Source organism: Eleutherodactylus coqui, chromosome 3, assembly GCF_035609145.1.
Source record: "Eleutherodactylus coqui strain aEleCoq1 chromosome 3, aEleCoq1.hap1, whole genome shotgun sequence".
NCBI classification, from domain to species: domain Eukaryota; kingdom Metazoa; phylum Chordata; class Amphibia; order Anura; family Eleutherodactylidae; genus Eleutherodactylus; species Eleutherodactylus coqui.
In genome coordinates, this window is record NC_089839.1 from 67,999,170 (window position 1) to 68,014,849 (window position 15,680).

The 15,680-nt window shown below is 43.4% G+C and overlaps 1 protein-coding gene across 4 annotated transcripts in view; it reads left to right on the forward strand.

Annotated features, from left to right (window-relative positions):
• The window catches only part of EML6 (EMAP like 6), a 196,103-nt gene that overhangs the window by 138,464 nt on the left and 41,959 nt on the right, over positions 1 to 15,680 (forward strand). For 3 of the 4 annotated variants that reach the window (XM_066595697.1, XM_066595699.1, XM_066595698.1), the window contains exons 26-27: positions 2,082 to 2,283; positions 3,433 to 3,559. In XM_066595697.1, coding sequence (XP_066451794.1) covers positions 2,082 to 2,283; positions 3,433 to 3,559 — 329 coding nt within the window. Of the gene's footprint in view, positions 1 to 2,081; positions 2,284 to 3,432; positions 3,560 to 4,555; positions 4,664 to 12,033; positions 12,049 to 15,680 lie in introns of all 4 variants that reach the window. The other variant, XM_066595700.1, reaches the window with a different exon arrangement.

A 15,680-nucleotide genomic window follows, 5' to 3' on the forward strand; every position in this document is an offset into this window, starting at 1 on the left:
GACAGCGGCCGTAGAAGGGAGGTGAGAGGGAATTTAGCAGCGTGACTGCTAAACTCCTTCCCCCTTCTCTCCTCCCCTCCCATTGCTTGCTGCAGATAAGGGTGGGGGGTTTAGCTCTGCCCCGTCCCACCCACTCCCATTGCAAACAGCCAGAGGGAAGGAGAGAGTAGGTGAGCCGCCTACTTGGCCATAGGCATTTTTACGTGTGCCTGCCGACACCGTAAAAACGCGTGAACGAGAGCAGAAATCTAACGTTTGTGTGTCCGTTCAGACGGCACAGGCCCAGGCGCATATATGCCGAGGCCTCAGTGCAGTTGCCTCCCCTTCCCTCTCCCTCGCCGCCTCACCACCTCTCTCCTTACCTCCGTCTGTTTGCAATGGGGGTGGGCGGGACGGGGCAGAGCTAGGCACCGCTCCTTGTCCACATTCAGCAATGAGAGGGGGTGGAGCTTGGCCCAGCCCCGCCGCTTCCATTGCAAACAGCAGGAAGGGAGGAGAGAAGGGGGAAGGATTTTAGTAGTCACGCTGCTAAACTCCCTCCCACCTCCATTCTCCGGCCACTGTCATTGGCTCCCATGGCGTCATTGGAGCCCATGCAGCGGCCGACGTATTCTGGCTGGAAAGATAGTTCCAGAAAAAAAAAACAATGTAAGTATCACAATAATGTAAAGAATAAAGCCACCAGCTTCACCAGTAACGTCACCAAAAAAAATCCCCAATTAGGTAATTTTTTAACTGCTCTCTGGATTTCATAATCTATCTGCTGGAGTGTTCTTGTCATTTTCAATATGTAGTACCCACCACGCAAACCTTGAAATGTAGAATCAATGTACATAGTTCCAATACCTCTTGGAGGGTCGTGCCATTCCACCAGCATTTTGTCTATTTATTCCAAATATAGCAAGTTGTCTCTTCCAGTGATCCTATTAGTACTTTGTGTGTGTATGTGTGTGCATATCTAATGCCTGGTAAATAATTTGTATCATCAATAAAGATGTAATGATCTGGTTCTGGGTTGGAGTCTCTTGGTCATAACCATTGCGGATCGGTAGCGTAATCAGTGGAAGCTGGAGGTTGTTACACCTGTAATATTGGTTACGGTACAAAGAGGAGCAGGCAGATAGTGTAGTCGGTGGAAGCCAGAATCAATACATGGGTAATATCGGTTCAATGTACAAGAGGAGCAGGCGGGTAGTGAAGTCAGGGGAAAGCCAGAGGTCAGTACACAAACCAGTTGTATGTAGACAGAGGAACGAAAAGAAGAGGAGCTTTATTACAGGCTGGCAGCTCAATAAGCAAGCACTGAGGGAGGAACAGGACCAGGTTTAAATAATGTGCCTAATTAGTGCAGGGTGGAGCTAATCCAGAGCGGGGTTGCAGGGGGAAGAATTGGACAAGGTTTAGGACAGGGGAGCTGTCCAGCAGGCTGAACAGCTCAACAGGGAGAGATGCCACCTGGAGCACAGGAGTTCCCAGGTTAAAACCCTGACAAAAGGCATGGTATCAAATTAGAACAAAGGAGTTGATCTGTTTTCTGAAGTAACGCTATTCTTGTCCATGGGCTGTATCTGGCATTGCAGCTTAATCCCATTGATTCAATTAAGACTGAGCTGCAGTTCTGCATGCAACCTAAAGAAAAGAGTGGGGCTGTTTCTCTTTGTTAATCTCATACATAAGATTATAAATTAAAGCTTATTCAAACAAGCACTTTTTCTGTTCATAATATTTGTCCTGAAACCTGTAATTGATTCCAAGATCAGGTCTCAGGGATCCAGGTGTCTATGATGTGTTATACAATCATATTTATACATATATATGTACATAGGGCTGTATTACTAAGAGTGCAACTGCTTCTCATTTAAAAAAAAATTATAAAAACTTAGAAAGCCTTTCTAATATCCTCTCTAATCACATAATGATTGTTTTGAGTTTTTGCACATAGCAATTACAGGTTAATGCAATGTCGGGGCCTCTTTGAATGCAGTTTACTGCTGCTCGAAGTATGATGTATTGTAAAAATGCTGTTTTGCCAATTGATACTGCAGAAATCTACATAAAGGTTTATTTGTCTCCTGCTGTAGGGCCGTGATGCAAGATTTAAAAAGTATGTTGGCCATAGCGCTCATGTGACCAATGTCAGATGGTTATATGATGACTCAACGCTGCTAACTGTAGGTGGAGCAGATACAGCGCTGATGATCTGGACACGAGAGGCATTTGGCAACTTAGAGAGCAAACCCGTGGACAGCGAAGAGTCAGACACTGATGCAGAGGAAGATGGAGGTAGGGATTTAGTTAGATGTGCCTATTTAAAGGATATATCGGGTTCTGGAAACTGATTTTCAGTCATCCAATTTGGGACTCTTAAGAGGGCCTGTCATGCTTGTTCATTTCTCGGACAGCACATTCGTTTTAAAGGCTTTATCTAGGACCTTTACTATTTGTAGCCTATCCGCAGGGTACGCCAACAATAGTTGGTCAACAGGGATCCACCTCTTGGGATGCTTGCCTATCAGCAGATTATTAGGCTTGATGTGAATGCACACAACGCTGGAAGTAGATAGTGCTGTCAACATTGCAGTAGCCTAGTTTGATATTACAGGCACACCTCCTACTGAATTCAATGGGAACTATGCCTGAACCATCAGACAGGGCCATTGCAATATGGACAACGTTACCTGCTTCCAATGCCATGTGCCCTGATAGCAGACCCATAAATCAGCAGATTGTCGGGGTTCCCGAGTGGTGGTCCTCCATGATCAACTATTGATGATCTATTCTAAGGAAAAGTCATTAGTAAAAGTCACAGACACCCCCTTTAACGGATAGTGTAATGTTTCATTTATCCTTTGGTGGCGCTACGAATGAAAACACTTACTTCCAGGTTCCTCCACAGATTACAATTGATCACTGGGGGCCCCAGGTTTAGTGTATTTTCAGAGCACTCTCTTATCAAAAAGACATTGGGACACATTTACAAATACTATCTAATAATAAAACAGAGCAAAGTTAGACTAGACAGTCTTAAAGTGTACCAGTTCATCTGATAAATCTGTTGAATCTTTAAACTCTCTAGTCTAACTTTATACCACCTATTAGTTTGCTTAGTACACACCAAAAATGGCACCAAAACTTTGCACAATTTTTAGTGCACATTTCATTGAGACCACACCCCTTTCCTCAAAGTGACGCCCCTTTGACAAGACGTAAAACGTGTCCGAAAGTGTCTAAAAACAAATGCCAAGTGTGGTTCAAACCAGGTAAGACAGTTTTACAGTGCAATTTCTCCCAGGACACTCCAATAGTAAATCTGCTCTGTTGTCCTAAAGTTCTGATGTTCTTGTTTTTCCGACCATAGTTTAATTCTTTACTTTTTTTTATTACCTTATTCTTTAAAAATATGAGCTGAGGTTGTCTTTATTTTATGTCTAGGTTATGACAGTGATGTTGCAAGAGAGAAATCAATTGATTACACCACTAAAATCTATGCTGTGAGCATACGAGAAATGGAAGGAACAAAGCCCCATCAGCAGATAAAGGAGGCTTCTATGGAGGAAAGGTACATTCAAGTGCGGACACCAGGTGTGGGTGACCTCTGTTTCACATATGTAAAGCTCACACTTAAGGAATTTTTAATATTTTAAGTGCGTTTCCTGAAGTCACATGTTGCCTTTGATTATGCTATACACCAATGTCAGTCCATGACCATTATATTTTGAGTATTCATTTCCCGTTCATGTTGTAATCCCAGACAGAGCAATTAACATCTATTACCAATTCATTAGTTTAATTAACTCCTATTAATCTGCCATGAGTTCAAAACATGTGCGGGTCCATCATTGTGTATGGAAATGATGAACAATCTAATGTGGTTGCTAATTAACTTTTCCAGAACCATAATCCTCATCAGTAGATCTGAAGTCAATACATCATCATCAAGAGTCTTCATACTCATACAATGAATAGAATTATATTCAATGTATCAGACACCTTGATAATATCTCCCAATACAATAGTGAACAGATCATTCCCATTCCGATAGCACACATAGAACATTTCACGCTCGCTTCATATCGATTAGGAAGCAGATGTCTTACATAAAGATTGCAAATGCCTACCTATAGAGGTTGATGCCAGGCTTGCCATACTTAGCGCACGTTCCCTAGGTGACCTTGGCATATTTGGCAATGGGTTATGGCCAATCTGAAACGGTGGAAAGTATTTCCAACAACCAGGATATATATTTCACTTTTCATATGCCTGAAACACCTAGAGGGCAATTCCATTCCACTTTTGGCCAAGTGCCAAGAACTGGCGCTAAATATTGTGATGCGGCTGGGGGGTTCACTTTCCCTTTATCGTTTCATCCTGCATTAGTACTAAAATATAATTTTTTTCAGTCCAAATTTCATCTTTTTGTTAATGAAATGAATGAAAAAGAACAGAAGAAAAGTTGTGTACTCCTTTCTTCTGTTTCCCTCTATATCTTGTCTTCTTTTTCTCTTTTTTTCTGTCTTCTTCCCCTCTATTTTTCTGTCCTTTCTATGGGCAATAGGTTCAGATACCAATGTAACCTGCCAAAATCAGGTGATAATTTTGGTGTTTGCGAGTATTTTGACCCCTGCTCATCTCTAATCTCTATGATCATGCAATTTCTGAGAAGGTAAGTATCCTGCATGGATTCACTCTTGTGAATCATGTGCCTCCTTGCACGTGGCATCCAACAAGATGCAGAGCTTTGAATTCTAGAATGCAATATGACTGCAAGATGTTGCATTTCACCAATACATGCATATCCACCACCCCCCGAGCTAACCAACTCTTCCTTTTTTCATGTTGTTTTACCTGTGGCTTACCTATGCAACTTGTGGGAATTAGTGCATTGGGTCATACTGTATTTACTAAGACAGCTTCAGCATAATTCCTGTTATTTTAGATGTCCAGATAAGGAGACTGATACTGATTTGTAAAATATGCTTCACATTCTTACAGACATTACCTTGGATTGATGTTTTAGAGATTGATTGAAGGGTTTTTATAGTTTAATGAGACTTATGATTAATGGACAGCACCGGAGGGCAGACCACAGGGACTGCTGCTTGAAGCATGTAAATGTGTGCTTATTAATATACAGGATTTAGTGTGTATGCAGTTGCAAGAAGAAGTAAGTGAACCCTTTGGAATTACCTGGATTACTAGTAAAATGTGGTGCAGTTGTTCTCACGATTATACACAAATGCAATCTATCTAAGCTAATGGCAAACACGCAGTCGTAATGTCCATGTCTTTTATCGCGCACATTGGGGGAGATTTGCTAGCTATTCTATGCCAGAATACTGGTGTAGAAAAGTCGCAAATGTTTGCAACTTCTTTTCCTCTTTCGCCGGCCCGACACTTTTTAGAAAAGCAGGTAGAGCTTGTCAGGAGGGTCGTGGCGACCCTGGACTGACAAACTGGTGTCAATTATGCCAGAAATGTACACCTGGCCGAGACCATTGCATTTCTCTTCTCGTATGCAGCATAAACGATGGACGATAAGCCGATCGATCAGTGTAAATAGCAGCCGTCCAGTACTGAATGGCCGCTATGTTAACCCTTTTCAATCCACTGTCTGACGTCTTCCTACATTCTGATTGAAGCTTGTATAGCTCCAATGTCTGAAGACATCCGACAGGGTATTCTTACTGTCTATTGCCAGCCACTCCGCTTTGGAGGCTCTCTGGCTCACACACACTGGCTTTAGCCAGCAGATGGCACTGCTGTATAACAGCAGAAAGGGAAAGCCTTTTAGGAAACCCTGAATCCAAAATTGGTTTGGAAAGGGTTAAGGCAATGGAGAGGGGCGGGGGAGTGCGAGGAGAGAAATCTCCTCCTGCTGCCCCACTGTGAGCCAGCGATACTAGCCCCCGTGCAGGTACATGGGAGTTGGTATGTGCGGGGACAAGTGTTGGGCATTGTTTGCCCGACACCCGTTCCATCTAAATGGGCCTTTAATGACCTCACCAAGAGCTAATTGACAAAAGGCATTTCAGTTAAAGAGATAAGATTGGAAAGCATTGCTAACGACTGGGTGTACATCACATGAGGCATCCCAAAAATACTGAGGAACTGAAACACATATCCAGGGAGGAATGATACAAAATTCTTCCTCAACTTTGTGCATATCTTATTTGCAGCTACAGATGTTTGCTGGAGGAGATTGCTGCTTGAGGGCTCAGTCACACGGGTGTTTTAGCGCACAAATCTTTGTATGCATAACTGATGCGTTACAAAAATCGCGTGACCGAAGCGGGCATCACGGCGAAAAATCCGCACCTAGCAGCATTTATCCGCGCCGGTAAAACGCCCGTCTGACCTGAGTATATTGGCATTGCGCATCAAAATGCGCATGAATCTTTGAGCGGCCAGAACTTTTTCATTGTGCATCTAATCGTGCCCCATGACGGGAATACAGTGCGGCGTGGTCAAAAAATAAAAATCGCGGGCATTTTCAAATCATGCGTTTTTTCAACAACATTGAACCGCAGAACGCAGATAGCCACGTTCTGCGAATCGTTGTGTCCTATAATTTTCGCCGCTTGCGTTTGTGCGCATGTAAAATTCGCACATGTGACCACTGCCATTGAAAAGCACTGGTTCTATGTAGATGCGGACTGCAAACGCAACTGACAGACGCGCATACAAACGCCCGTGTGACTGAGCCCTAAGTGAGATCTGCAGATTGTTAAATATAAGGGTCCAAGTACTTTTCGCCCTGCACATTGGATGCTTACTCAATGTTCTCAGTACAAGACCTACACGGTACAATTATTTGTTATTAGTTTGGTTGGATTGTATTTTTCTGTAATTGTGACTTTGATGATATAATCAGACCGCATTTTAAAAGTAATCAGTGCAGAAATGCAGGTAATTCCAAAGAATTAATTTTAGAGGTGAGCGAGCATACTCGTTAAGGCGATTTACTCGAGAGAGACCATCGCCTTTTTTGAGTACCTGCTGGCTCGTCCCTGAAGATTCGGGGGGTTGCGGAGGGGATCAGGAGGGAGAGAGATCTCTCTCACTCTCCACCCCGCTCCCCTCCGCCGCCCCCCGCAGCCCCCCCAAATCTTCAGTTACTCGAAAAAGGTGATGCTCTCTCTCGAGTAAATCGCCTTAACAAGTATGCTCGCTCATCTCTAATTAATTTATGTTTTCTTGCAACTGCAGATGCCTATACATGTATCTCCACACGGTGCTTCCCTGACCGGCAAGCAGAGAACTCTATGTGTGTGATGCATATTAGTTTCATTGAACTATGTAAAACCTTAGACAGTGTACATTTCACAATAGCCAACAACCTTCTTAGTACACTATTCAGTATGCTTTGTGTTCTGATATGCTACATAACAATTTATTTTCTGTACGTACCAATATAGCATATTATATTAGGAGGAAGGATATGGTTTATGACGTATTTGTGTGTTTTTATTTACGTAATACCGTTCTCTACAACCAACAAATCTCCAGCTATTGAAAACCCCCAAATTCTAGCATGCCATAGCAGCTATAGATTGTCAGGACATGCCAGAAATTGTTGGTCTTGCTACAGCTAGAGAACCACAGGTTGGAGGCAACTGTTATAGTATATAAGTATTTCCAAAGTATCTTAAAGTTGTTACAGGATTGCAAGTTTAGCGAAACTATGTGAGGACGATGTGTGTTACCTGAAACAGACAGCAGGTCTCTAAAATATTAGTTACTTCCTAGCCGATTTAATTTGCTGTAGTTAGTTCTTTCAAATAGAGAGTCCTGCAGGTCAATACTTGATAAATTATTTTTTATAGTGAAAGGGGTATTTCCACCCAAGAATTGCATGGTATATTGCTAGGAGGTCAAGGGTGCCTTTTGGATTTTTATATCTGCACTATAGATGAGCGAGTATACTCGCTAAAGGCAATTGCTCAAGCGAGCATTGCCTTTAGCGAGTATCTCCCCCGCTCCAGACTGCAGGTTCGGGTGCCGGCAGCGGGCACGGAGCTGCGGGGGAGAGCGGGGCGGAACGGAGGGGATCTCTCTTTCTCCCTCTCTCTCCCCCCCCCCCCCCCCCGCTCCCTCCTGATGACAGCCGCTACTCACCGCTGCCCCGCGACGGCACCCGAACCTGCAGTCTCGAGCGGGGGAGATACTCGCTAAAGGCAATGCTCGCTCGAGCAATTGCCTTTAGCGAGTATACTCGCTCATCTCTAATCTGCACAGTGGTGCTTTTGGTCATCCAATGTGCAGGGAACTCCATCATGGCACCATTCAAGTGAATAGGACTGTGGTGCAGTTCCCTGCATAGTGGTAGGCCAGGATTGTCACTGCACAGGAAGTCATTGTGAAGGTGTTGCAGCACTTAGACCTTCAGATACTCCTGTTTGAGGATCTCTTACTATATTTTGGTTTCTTTAACATTATTGTACAATAATAATTTCTGTGAAGTAAATACCTTATAGATCTATGAGACATTGCATGCTTTAGGGCCCAAGGGGTTGCAAGATATTTAATCTGTTTTAAAAGTCTTCTAGATATATGCCCCCCATGTCCATTCTAAGCTATGGACAATTATCAATCAACACTTTGTCAGCAATTGCTTGATAATTTATTGCATTTGTACTCTGGACTGCAAACAATAGTTTTGATTAAGGTTTTGGCTGGGTTAGAAACGGCATGTTCAAATATCCTATTAGGAAATTTTGAGATAATAAAAGAGAAGAGAGGTTACCTATTCAGTACTCTCATCTCAGACTTAGGGTGGATTCAGACGAACGTATATCAGGTTGGTTTTCACACCGAGCCGATATACGGGGTCCTCATCTGCAGGGAGGGGGAGGATAGAAGAGCCAGGAGCAGGAACTAAGCTCCCACCTCCTCTCTGCCTGCTCTCCACCCTGTCTCCGCCCCTCTGCACTATTTGCAATGGAAGGAGGCGGGGCTAAATTACGAGAATTGGCCCCATCCTGCCTCTCCTCATTGCAAATAGTGCAGAGAGATGGAGAGGAGGCAGAGAGGGGGCAGGAGCTCAGAGCACTGCTCCTGGCTCTTCCAGCCTCCCCCCCCTGCAGAGAGAGACAACGTATATCGGCTGGGCGTGAAAACCCAGCCGATATACGTTCGTCTGAATCCAGCCTTAGTGCCACGTCTGCTTCACCCATGCAATAACTGCAAACAAAAATATATTCTTTCTGGCGATGTTCACACTACATTACCAGAAACCCCCTGCCATATGAGGAAAAAACAGACAGAGGGAAACTTTCCCTAAGGGGAACTAGGGAGTGACAACCCCTACATACTGGTTGATTGCTCGCCCTGATAAGGACGCATCCACCCTCATGCCTGTGCCACTCACTAACCCTGATAAATGACAAAACCACTGTAAATTAAAACCTCGAAGATTAAATCTCAGTAATAAATCTCAGAATTTATCTGAAGGGCTGCTGAATGAAGGAATCTAGATCCTGAGATGCCCTCACTCCATAACAGAAGGAGACTGCACTGAAATTGACCGACACAGAACCGAGGCCAGGAGGGAACTAAAAACTCTCCCTTATTGCCCCCAGTTTAACATTAACAACTGACACACCCATCAGAGTCATAGAAGACCAAATACACACCCAAGCTCAAACTGACACAACACTCAGTTCATACCCTCAATATAGACTATAGTGAGTTCATACTGTTTGCAGTCAAGAATTAACCTGTTCATTTGACAGAGCTGATCACAAGCCTTTCTTTCTAAACATTCCCACAAGGCTTTAAGAGTTTACATTTTATCTATTTAGCATTATTTTCCATTTTGTACTGATCAGGCGGGCATTAGTGAAGAATTTGGGCAGGTCAAGAGTTGTTTCAAAGGTGACTTTTCAGTGTTACTCAATGGTTTTATATAAGCTTCTATACACTTATGTGATAAATGTTAAGAAATGTCTTACAACAGTGCCTGCTTGCCCTCCCTATAGAAGGGGATTTATATATACATCACTACGGACATGACACACATGCCACCCAAATCCCAGCTGCAGTATAAAGCTTCAGATCAGCTCTCAGGGACCAAACGTAACAGATGACTTCAAAACATATAGAACCCTTTATGCTAACTGTATGTTATATCTTTATGTATTTAATTCTGCAAAGAGCATTTTAACGATCCTCCATTAAGTGGAGTTATGACATGATTGTCTGCATATTCTTACCTTTGGGCAAGGAATGGAGCCTAGAAATAATCCAATTATCAGTAGGATAAAGTGAATTGCCATGCAATGCGGCATCCTTGTGATTCCAAGGTGTAATAATACAGGATTCTACTATGCCCTACCCAGAAAGGACATACATGTACAGTACAATGCATATGTTCTTATGAGGCTGCGTGCCATCTGGATTAGTCTACTTTGCTGTATAGGGGCTGTGGAAAAGCTTTTAAAGTAGTGGGTTTTTTTCACAACCCCTTTCTTTATACTTTTTAAAGGGTACGTAGACATCATACAGAGGAGACCGCCTTATTAGCCAGAGCGGAGGGTTGTTAAGTCCCAGTGGCTCCTGCCCTAATAGATCCAACCCATCCTTGCCTTGTATGGTTGATAATAGTGGATTGACAAGGATTTCAGAAGCCGGACTAACAGAGCAAGAGTAAGCGAGACTTCCCTCCGGCAATCTGATGACGGCAAAGTCATAGAGTAAGCGGTGAAACTGTACCTGTGTCCTAAGAGTGCAGATACAGTTGAAATTGGATCATGCAGCAGGTTTTCCCAGACAGCGCCTGAAATTAAGGCCTATGCCGCTGTATCCGGTGTGGTTGGGACTAGAGATGAGTGAGTATACTCGCTAAGGCACATTACTCGAGCGAGTAGTGCCTTAGCCAAGTATCTTCCCGCTCGTCGCCAAAGATTCAAGGGCCGGCGCGGGTGACAGGTGAGTTGCGGGTGGGGAGAGAGGGAGAGAGAGATCTTCCCTCCGTTCCTCCCCGCTCTCCCCCGGCCCCCCCCCCCCCCCCCCCCCCCGCCGCCCTCCGAATCTTTAGAGACGAGCGGGGAGATACTCGGCTAAGGCACTACTCGCTCGAGTAATGTGCCTTAGCGAGTATACTCGCTCATCTCTAGTTGGGACATATGTATCAGTTATCCCATTGAGGAACACTATAGTTGACATCCCTCTAGCCACAAATGGCAGCCCCAAGACCCCACTACATACATTTTAGCTGCATGGCAAATAGGTATAAAGGAGATTAAGGAAATAATGTCCCTTCCTGTAAAGCATTATGTGGCCTAAATAGAAATATACGATATGGAAAATGCATTACTGTCCAGATCACAGTCTATATGGACTGAAATATATTTGATTTATCATTGTTACTATTATTTGGTTAATATGAGGGATGAACTTGTATGCACAGAAATTAAAACCGGCAATGCTTTCACATATTGTGCATTAATAAAGATAGGTTCCAAGGATATTGCTATATAAGCACAATACAAACAATAGTTAATAATACATCCAGCAAGTTTTGTGAAGCCTTGGAGAGGTTTATCATGACTCCAAAATCCTTAGGACAAGTCATCAATGTCTGATTTGCGGGGGTCTGCCATTGGAGACCCTCACGGATGAGCTGTTTGAAGAGGCCAGCATGGCACTGTACATTTCACAGCAGTGGTAGTGCCTTGTATAGCAGCACTTGAATAGGGCCAAGTGGCTCTTGGGCCATATGACAAGTGAATGTGATGTCACTGACCAGAGAAGAGGCTGCGACGTCTCATTAAACAGCTGCTTGTTGGGAGTCCCGAGCGGTAAAACCCCACCAATCACATATTAATGACCTATCCTAAGGATAGGTAATCGGTAAGGAAAGTTTTGGAAACCCCCTTTTAAGATGTGTAATATTTCTGTAAGTGGGTTATGATTTCATCCTCTCATGTCTGGCCTTCTTCTGTATGAATGGAAATGTGCAGGCCTATATGTTGTGCCAACGAGAAAGAAAGCGGTTAATATTTGTATTGTGTTTTAATCTGCTTTCCTTTGGAGGCAGGGCATTGTCAAGTAAGTATCCACACAGGAAATGTTATTTTATATAGATATACACTAGAGATGTGCCGACAATCATACATCTCATTGCAGTCTGATTGTCATATTATTGTCATTAACTACTTGCTAATATTAAAACCATCAACTGTGTGTACTCCTCCAGCATCTTGACTAGTGTTAGCATTGAGAATGAAACCATACAGTTGTGCATTCATTGTATCATTATCGATGGAACTGACTGTAGTACATTAACATGTCCATAGTAGAATAAACTTTGCACACGGAGCTTCCTGAAGGAACTGCAAGTCTAGGCTTCAACAACTCTTTCAGACATAGTTACAAAATTTTTCTTATGTTCATCTTATAGTTTTTTTATTTTAACACTTTATTTTATTGGGGATTATTTGTAAGCAATAGCTTTTGAGGAATAGAGAAAACCCATTCTTCCAGAACGTATCCTTTGTGAGTAGTTTGTGCCCTAGATCATTGGACTTAGTACCATGATCAATACAAGGGCCATACAAATTGGTATATTCCGGACCTTTTTTGTATTTGAGTTATACAGTGTTTCCCCAAAAGTAAGCCCTACCCATGTTTTTGGGGGAGGCTTGAACTATAGCCCCCTGAAAATAAGCCCTAGCTAAAGTACATGAAAAAAACCATCAATACTCACCTGGCCCACGGCGTCTGAGTCCCTTGTGATGGTACCCGGCGCTGCGGCAGGCTGCCGTGTCCTCTGCACTGAGAAATCCTCTTCTTTCTGGCGACGGGACTTTGAATACCCTGCCTCCAGCAGCGCGAGCGCTGTGATTGGAGCAAGCGCCGGCCAATCAGAGACGGCTGTGCAGCGCGAGGCCCCCAGACGCGACGACCAGGTGAGTATAAGCTCCCCCGTCTTTCCCAAAAATAAGACACTGTGCCTATTTTGGGGCAAAAATTTATATAAGGCAGTGTCTTATTTTGGGGGAACCCTGTACTATAAGGCCCATAGCCAGCTCATACTGTACCCCTGTATGCCTCTGGTGCCATATTAAAGCATTATTTCGCTCAAAAAGGAAGGCTTTTACGCGAAAATATAGTACATCGTAGAGGACCTATATGCCACAAAAGGAGTGCCTATGGGTTGATAATATGGCTAACATAGCCTGCTGTTGACCTCTGTGTGCTGGATTATAGTATACTCCATCATATATCATGTTATGGAGCTATTCTCTCCTTGAAGCAATACTCCTAAAGAAGAACACTGAGCCTCATGATGGCACAATATGAAGCCACTACATGTGTCAGCATAAAAGAGCCATGCGCCTGCTTTGCCATGTACATGAGGCCTAGCATTGAGAATGTCTGATAGGACATATTAAAACAACCCTTCATTTGCAGGACAGAATTCTGTCCCAGGACAAGAGGTGGTATATTACTAGCAGTTCTTCTCGGTCACCCCGCCAATCTGCCAGTTCCAGGCTCCGTTTTCGTCTGTCCAAGATGAACAAAGAAGTTTTTTAACTACCTATTACAGACTGGATCTTATTTGTTAATACTGTCTAAGGGTGCATTCGGACGACCGTATATCGGCCGGGTATTCACACCGGCTGATATACGGCGTCTCTCTCTGCAGGGGGAGGAGGCTGGAAGAGCCGGGAGCAGTGCACTGAGCTCCCACCCCCTCTCTGCCTCCTCTCCACCCCCTCTTCACCCCCCCTGCACTATTTTCAATGAGGAGAGGCGGGACAGGATGGAGCTAATTCCCGGAACTTAGCCCCGTCCCGCCTCCTCTCATTGTAAATAGTGCAGAGGGGGTGGAGAGGAGGCAGAGAGGGGGCGGGAGCTCAGAGCACTGCTCCTGGCTCTTCCAGCCTCCTCCCCCTGCAGAGAGACATGCCGTATATCGTCCAGGGTGAATACCTGGCCGATATACGGTCGTCTGAATGCACCCTAAAGGTTAGACAGTGCAAACGTAGACTAGACAGTCTTAAATTGAGCAGAATTTATAATTGAATGATAAGTCTGTCAAATTTTAAGACTATCTATTCCAAGTTTAGACCACCTGTATTTGTCACAATTTGGTGCAATTTTTGGCACAATTTAGGACATGCCCCTTTTTCAGGTAAGTGGGAAAATTTTCCAAAAGTGTTTAAAAGTACACAATAAATGTAGCACAAGAATGTAAAACTTTTTTTGGTGCAATTTGTAACAGAAAACGGTTATATTTTGAATAGTAAATAAGCCCAATGTGCACTGCTGTCTGATTAGCCAATGATGATCATGTGAGCAGCTCTGGCAATTCAATGAGCAGGTACAGTGCATTGCTAGTCTAACACTAGCAATGTATTGGGGGGATTAGATAGTGAGAAGATTGTGTCTGCCATCTTCGGCAATCAAAAACGGGACCCAAACTAGTGGATCAGAGAAGAATAACAACATAATATACCCTCCAGCCTCTGCCAGTTCTGGAACAGGATTTTGTCCTTTAACCAGATTGTCACTTTAGAGATAGTACATGGATAATGTAATCAAGTTAAAGGATGCTACAGGGTGCTCAGAATAAAAGAAGAATATGTAAACAGTAAGCAGTAAAAGATTATATTTCACTGGTGCACAAAGTCTAAAGTCTTTACCACTAAAGATACCTATCTACTTGTAGTCCCCCAAGCATAGTAATTATACATGATGCTGAGGCATCTATTGCGACCAGTTAGTGTTGATTGGCCCTCTGCAAGATCAAGCTTGACATTTTAGCTGGTGCAAGTGATTGCTTGTTTTTACTTAGATTATTAAAGAGATTTGCAGTTTGTACAAATCTATTTTGTCCGCTGCCCAGCGTCAATGGCTAAGATGACATTCTATTGATACTGTGATGTGGATCGAAAAATATATCAGTATCGGTCAACATCGATTGTGGGTAAATGGGGAATAGGGTCTAGGAAAAAAAATGCACCAGACCACCATAATTACTGGAGAGGCAGCTGTAAAGTTATGCAGCCAGTTTCAGTTGTGTGAGGATGTGACCGGTCATATTTAAAGGGATATTCCAGACTTTTTAAAGTGATGACTTATTCTCTGGATAGGTCTCCAGTAGTTGATGGATGGGGGATCACGCCATATCCTGACCATAAGAGAAGCAGGAAGTGTAAGAGAAGAGTGGCACTCCCATTGAATTAAATGTGAGTAAGCCCTCACTCTCACTTCCTGCCATGACCACCAATGACATCCATTTCTCTGCACTAACAGCAGGCCAGACGATCAGCTGATGCACAAAGGGTCCCAAGTGGTGGAACCCCTGTCGATCAACGACTGATGATCTATCTAACGGATAGGTCATCAGTTCACAAAGTCCCCTTTAAGCTTCATTTACATGAGTACACTTAAAACAAAGCCATAAGATTAATTCCATGTCAAGTGGTCTACTGCTCCCTACCTTCATATCTCAGATTTTGTTCAAAATTTGTGTATTACACGCCCATGGTATCAAAAGAAATTTCCCAAAGTTTTAGATTCCTACAGCTAATGGTTCCTGAGGGTGTCTGCAAGTGCGTGTACAACCATGAATAAAATTACGTTTTTTAGCTATTAATAAATTTGGAACTACATGATCATAAAAGCTAAAAATTGGAGGTCCTGCACAACTTTTTGATAAGTTTAATGATAGC